Here is a 7,156-nt window from a genome sequence, read left to right as displayed (position 1 = left end):
ATTGATTGGTTGGTTGGTTGATTGATTGATTGATAAAATTCATTCATTTTTCTTCATTCCTCAACAGGCATTGAATGTAGGAATCTTTGATTTTGACTCGTTTGACCCTGACTACTACAGCCATTACGAAGTTTGTTCAGTTTTCTTGTTTTACACACCTTCAATCATCAGTTATTAATTTGGTAGCAGTACGTTTCATATAGTTTGATTAGTAATAGTGTAACACCGTACTGTCATATTTCTAACAGTTAGTAGTGTAGTGTACCAGTGTATGTAATGTATGATTGATGAAACCGCTACTCAGAAAGTAGAGAATGGTGACATGAATTGGATTGTTCCTGGTAAGATGATGGCATTCTGTAGTCCACATCTATGCTCCAAGATTGATAGAGGTTTGTTTGTTTGTTTGTTTGTTAGTCTGTTTGTATGTCTGTCTCTGTTGTTTCTCTACTTATATGTATTTGTTGGTCTGTTTGTATGTCCGAGGGTGTTTGTTTGTATGTGTCTGTTGTCCATTTGTTTGAGTCTGTGTGTCTGTCTGTTGGTTCATTTGTTTGTTCAGTTGTTTGTCTTTGTAGTTGTAGGCTCTTCACAATGGTTAGTTTTTAATATGGTACCTTCATTCGTTGTTTGCTAGATTTTGTAGAAAACAATTAAATCATCCGTCATCAGGTGTCACCCTGCATGGGCCAGAACTGTACATAGAGCACTTCAAGAAGGCCAACATCAACGTGGTTGTCCGGCTGAACAACAAGACGTACGAATCGAATTCATTCAAGAAGGCAGGCCTCCAGCATCACGATCTCTACTTTCCAGATGGTTCCACGCCGTCTGTCTGTCTGGTTGAGAAGTTTCTTAAAATATGCAGGGAGGCCGAAGCTAAGGGGGTTGCCGTGGCAGTCCATTGCAAAGGTCGTCGGCGTGTTGTGGTATGGTACATTTGTACGTCTGTGTCGTTGTTCGTATTCGTTGACCCTGCGGTAGTTTTTTTTATTTTGAAGAATCCACCTTTTGACTGATTGGTGGTTGGATGGTTGATTGGTTGATTGAATAATTGGTTGATTGACTGATTAATTAATTGTTTGATTGGCACCCTAATCAGCCGGATTGGGCAGAACAGGCACTCTAATCAGTTGATTGACTGATTAATTAATTGTTTGATTGGCACCCTAATCAGCCGGATTGGGCAGAACAGGCACTCTAATCAGTTGCTACCTGATGGACAAGTATGGCATGACCGCTAAACAATCCATTGCGTGGACCAGGATCGCCAGGCCAGGATCCGTCATGGGAGTCCAGCAAAACTTTCTTGAAAAGTTGGTTTGTTGTACAGAGAGGAGATAGATTAATTCAGATGTTTGTTTATTTTTACATATTTCATAAATTTCTCCCCAACGCAGGATGGAGTCAAGTTTATTGAGGAAAGAGGAAAAACTTTCTTTATCATTGTCATCTCTACCTTCCCCGCAGGTCGACTCTAATAATGATGCATCTCCAGAGAAAAAATCTTCCACATCGTTACCCCCAACATCTTCGCCACCATCTGTGGCCGCCACAACGGACACCACTGCATGCATCAGCGATATAGAGAATGGTCTGAATGACATTGCATTGGATAGAAACAAAACAGCCCACGTCCTCTCATCTCTGCACAACACATCTTCCATTTCAGATTCGTCCTCCAATTCGACAAGCAAGTCGAGTCGTGCTGGGGAGGTTGAAGATGATGTCGATGACGTCATTGCTGCTGTTGTTGATGGTGAAGAAGAGGAGCGTGATGGCAATGTTGATGATGAACTTGGTAATGATGATGATGCTGAGAACAAAACTAGAAGAATTAAGGTTTTTTATTTTTTGCTAGTTTTTAATTAATTAACTAATTAATTAATCCATCATTAAATTAATTAAATAATTAATTTAAAAACTATTTGTCTCTGCAAGTAAATGTTTTTCATACTTAGTTAATTTAAATTTTCCATTCAACCATAGAAAAAGACCCAAGGTGACATACTAAACGCCATCAAAATCAAGCGCCTCAGAAAGCAGATTGATGACGATTCAATGAGGTACTGTGTGGTGCTCTATAGCAAACAAAATCTTGTTTTTTTTTTGCAGCATTCACGCTGCAAAAGCTTTACATGCCAGCGTGCGTGCTACAAAATTCAGTTATGAAATGGAATGATGGTTGCTTTCAAACTTATGATGACCATTGTAGTTGATGGTTAGGTGACAATACATAAAAATAACAAATCTAATATTTTAGTGGCAGGTCATCTCTTGTGAGATCATGCAAAGCGGCCAAACAGAGCATTTCAGAGAAGAGTTTGGAGAGTTCACACTTCACTAAACTGCGACATGCTGCAGTAAGACGAGTGCCAACTCACCTGCCATCCAAAAAGACGTCGACGTCGTCGTCATCATTAAATTCTCATCTGCCAAACAAAAGGCATTCATCAAGTAAGTTGGATGCATCAGCTACTGCTACAACTTGTAGTCGTGGACGTGGTGCTGCTGGTAACATTGGTGGCGCTTTCATTGTTCAAACCAACACTGCAGATCTCACGTCAAATGTGGTCGGAGAAGCTGCTACAGTGACTTCTAAGGTAGCTAAAAAATCTCCTCGAAAGTCTGCACTGAATGTCGTTTCCAATGATTCATCAGAGGCATCAACTTCAGTTCAGACTAGGATGAGGAAGCAGACGAACATGCGGATATGACTAGCACGCCATCATCACGATAGTAATAATAATAACAATTATTACATTAGCAATGAGAACAATGATGATGATAGCAGGCACAAAACCATTAAGAAGTATTCAGGTAGGAGATTTAAGGTCATTTCAGAAAGAAAAACATATACTTCTAATTCTACAGTAACTAGCGACAATACTACAATTACTGTTAGTAGTAAAATTACTAATATTAACTCTAACCCTGATATTAAACTTGTCAATACTGTTGTTGTTACCGACACTAACTTTAATAAGAAGCGTAAGGTCTCAACTGCCAGCGACCTGCGTTCAAAATTTAAAATTAAAAAAGTGAATAACGAAAAAAATAAAAGCAGCACAACCAGCAGTAGCAGTAAAATTACTAACGCTAGCAGTAAATTCAACATTAAGGATATGGTAAAATATTACATCCGGCCTAGCGTTGTCCGGCTCATTAAGTTATGATGCTGGGTGTGTATAGATGGTTCTGTCGTGTAAATAAGGATGATTGAAAAACTTTCGTCGTCATTAGTTCACTTTTCCATTAGTCACAGCTGCTTTTAAATGTTATAAATTATAAATATACCATCAATCATTTGATATATAAATATATATATATATATATATATATATAATTTATTTGTTTGTTGTTAAATTCCAGTATTTATAATTGTTGTTATGTAATTTGTTAAGCTGAACGTTAGTGTTTGTTTTTTGTGCAATCTCGCAGAATCTGACCGATGAATGGTGGAGCTTGTTTCCTCTTGAACCTACATACCTATGGTATAGAATCTTAAGTGCATGTGAACGTTGTATGTGCGTGTGTGTGTGTGTGCAGTGTATACTTTTGGATATTTTACGCGTTTTACGGTTCTCCTCTCTTTATATATGTTCGTTCGCTTGTGTGTGTTGTTGCGCGTGTAATTTGATATTTGTTCGTAAGTTTCACGATAAAATTACAGTTATTGTGTTTGTGTACTTTTATTTGATATTTAGTTTGGACTTAGTTTTGTTATTTCGTCATCTTAGATTATGTCCGATCATTTCAGTTGCATTATGTTTTCCTTAAGTTAGCAAGAAAAGATGCCAATCAAAATAGTCATCGAAATGAAACATACATGCAAGTTGTAAACAGACACACACGTTTTAAACTTTGTGTTTCAATGGTTATTGTTGTTTATTATGTGTTTAGTCTAACTTCATGTTGTTAGCGTTCAGTGGTCGTTCAACTGTTCGATAACATCAGTTTGATGCGTCATATTTATTAATCGACTGACTGATTTATATTTACTTTGTTATGTGTATGTGCGTGCGTGCGCATGTGTTTGTTTTGTTATTGTCACGAAATATTTTGTAGAATTTTTTTCTCAGATATTCAACAGTTTCTTTTATAAATGTTATTTTTGTAGAATGTTGAAATCTGTATTTGTGAAAATTTTTTGTACAGAAACGTAAAGAGTTACAAACTCTTGTAATTGTTAAATTAATCTATTTTTTAAATTGATAACTTAATTAATTAAATTAATAAATGTATATTTGAATTATAAAGTTACAATATATTAGTTTCATCTATAAAAGAGAAACACCGAATGTTTAGCCTAGCCGAATTATCGATAGGCCGAAATTTGACGCTCTGCTTTGGCCGTTTTCAAAGACCGAATGATGCAATTTTCGTTTAAACTTTCACTTTTTGAGTTTCCAAAATAATTGCTAATTGTTGTTAGCGAAAAATATATTTCAGCCATTATAGCTGTTAAAACATTTAAAGTTAAACACGAGGTTGAATGTTATCTCGATGAAGAATTGTCAGACGACACGACTGTTTTTTATTCAGGGTTTGTTTTTCATTGTAAAAAATAAGAATTCAAAATTGTCGGATTATCGGTAGAGTGGATCAACTATTCGGTGCGTCTCCAGTTATCTTAAATAAATTTCTCCTTTTCGCACAAACACCCGTGTGTGTATATATATATATATATGTGTGTGTGTGTGTGTGTGTGTGTATGTTATGTATTATAAAGTATAAAAATGATGATTTAAATTTGTTTTATTTTATTTCTTAGTCAAATGAAAGTTTTTTTCATCGTCTATCAATGCATACATGCATTTTCGTGTTTATTTGTGTGTGTGCGTGTGACACAAAAAACGATTATTGTAGTTTATGTTATATTAAAATTAATATAATATTACAAATCGAAAATAAATAAATAAATACATTTAAATATCTTTCAAAAGGAAAAAATCAACTAAGCGCATGTCTTACTGTAGTGAAATGAAAGATTAAAATAAAAAATTACATTGAGGAATGGATGAATGAAAATTAGTATAAATTGGAAAGTAACGATCGTAATAATTGTACTCTGTCATAAAATAAATAAATATATATATATATATGTAATAGTGTGTATGTGTTTGTTTGTTTGTATGTAAGGGCGGACGTATATCCAAACAACTTGGCAAACTGAAAATTTTTTGGTGGTGGTTTTTTTTTGTTATCGCACAGTTTGTTGTCTTTTTTCCAATTTAAAACTGTGTTTTTATGTATACAAACGGTAAAATAAAAAGTTATTAAACAAAATATGCTGGGCAAATTTTCACTAAATTTTAACAAAATGGTTTTGAAGTGCTGTTGATAACGGGCCCGACCTCATAATACCTACACTGTGTGTGTGTGTGTGTGTTTATAGATACATACGTATTATTCAATGTGTAAACCATAATTAGAAGCAACGAAAGAAGAATAATAAAAAGATATTCAGTACAAAAGGCGTTAAAATATGATGATGAATAATATTATTAATAATTATTATTTTTGCTGTTCACTGATGTAAAAGTATTCTCCTTTAAATTTAGTTTACAATAAAAATACCAATTAATTAAAATAATTTTTAAATTAATTGTAATAGAAAAAAGAATTTGATGAAAAATTTTTTTTGATTGAACGGACGGATTTAAAACACTGATTTTTATGTACCATCAATAATATGGTCAACAAAAAAAGATAATAATAAATAAAAATAATAAATTTCATTTCTTTAAATGTTTTAATATCAATACAGAGAATACATACATAGATACACAAATACAAAATTATATATATAAAGTATATAAATACGAACGTGTGTGTGTGTATTTGTGCATGTATGTGTGCGTGCCAAAATTCAAACTGAGCTATTTCATGCGGCCCGCGAAGGCCTTGTTCGCCAAAAAAAGGTCGTCAGCCAAACACATTATAACCAAAAAAATGAGCCACAAATCTTAAAAAAATTCTCCCCCGGGTCGAAAAGTTTGCTGATTAAATACATATGCGGCCCTTCAAAGGTAAAATAGTTCTCAATGCGGCCCTCATGAATGAACGATGATTGACGGAGCGATGAATGGATAAATCGGGATCAACAATAAAGATCCCGAAAAATCCTGGAAATTAAAAAACTTTCAATCGAAACGATGATAATGCTAACCCAATTAAATTTTACAAATAATTTTTGATTGGCCAGAAAAAATTTCTCACTGGTGACCTATAAATAAATTAATAATAATAATAATCATAATAGTAATAGAAATAATAACAATAATATGCCAGCAGCCATATAAGGTCATGATCTGGTCCATATATTTGTTAAACCCTGAGTTCAATAACGTTAATAATAATAATAAAATTCGAAAATGACGGTGTGATGATTATTATCAAATATATTAATAACTCTAATAGAGACAACAAATTATGGATAAAAATATCTAGTTATAATTAGTTGTGTGTATGTTTGAGTGTGTGTGCGCGTGTGTATGAATGCGTAATTGTTGCAAATTTTAATTACGGAATGAAAATTGTATATCAAAAAATCAATTAGTCAATTAATCGATCAATCGACCGATCACACATCCAAACATGATTGACTAATTGTTAATTAATTAATCAATTAATTAAAAAATTTAAAAGAAAAATTAAAACAATTGACAAGTTATGGTCGAGGAAGATTTCTGTTAATAATAAATCATTCTCACCACATTATCACATTCTACGTCCTACCTCGGGAAACCGGGTCTCTGGACGCAAAACGAAGATTGATTGATTGATTATCACATTGCATTTTTTATGTAGCACCGAAATTTTTTTGCGTTTTTAAAACTCATAATTTTTATTTGGATCAAATGACTTTTGTATGTTAATTTAGAAAATTAATATTATCAATTCATTGCAATGAAATTAAAAAATGTCATTAATATTTGCTCAATTTAAACGAAATTCTGATTAGAAATCACAATATAATTGCAATTGTTATTATTATCATCACTGATTTTGTTGTTGTTATTGTTGTTGTTTTTATTACTGTTGTTTGCAACGTTATCATCAGCGCTGATCAACAATGTTCCAACGATGTTGTTGTTGTTATTGTTGGTGATGTCAACTTTACTAGTGGAGCTGTGAGTGCAATTGCTGTTTA

General features: G+C 33.3%; 1 protein-coding gene across 1 annotated transcript in view; it reads left to right on the top strand.

The window, feature by feature from the left end:
• The window catches only part of HELRODRAFT_188439 (hypothetical protein), a 5,789-nt gene extending 2,817 nt beyond the window's left edge, over positions 1-2,972 (top strand). Inside the window, exons 7-13 of the mRNA XM_009017785.1 lie at positions 68-130; positions 305-392; positions 673-912; positions 1,178-1,316; positions 1,401-1,842; positions 1,990-2,066; positions 2,264-2,972. Coding sequence (XP_009016033.1) covers positions 68-130; positions 305-392; positions 673-912; positions 1,178-1,316; positions 1,401-1,842; positions 1,990-2,066; positions 2,264-2,717 — 1,503 coding nt within the window. The 3' untranslated portion in view covers positions 2,718-2,972. The remainder of the gene's footprint in view (positions 1-67; positions 131-304; positions 393-672; positions 913-1,177; positions 1,317-1,400; positions 1,843-1,989; positions 2,067-2,263) is intronic.
• Positions 2,973-7,156: the final 4,184 nt, after the last annotated feature.

Source organism: Helobdella robusta (assembly GCF_000326865.2).
Source record: "Helobdella robusta unplaced genomic scaffold HELROscaffold_2, whole genome shotgun sequence".
Lineage (NCBI taxonomy): Eukaryota > Metazoa > Annelida > Clitellata > Rhynchobdellida > Glossiphoniidae > Helobdella > Helobdella robusta.
This window is presented reverse-complemented; position numbering and strand designations above follow the sequence as displayed.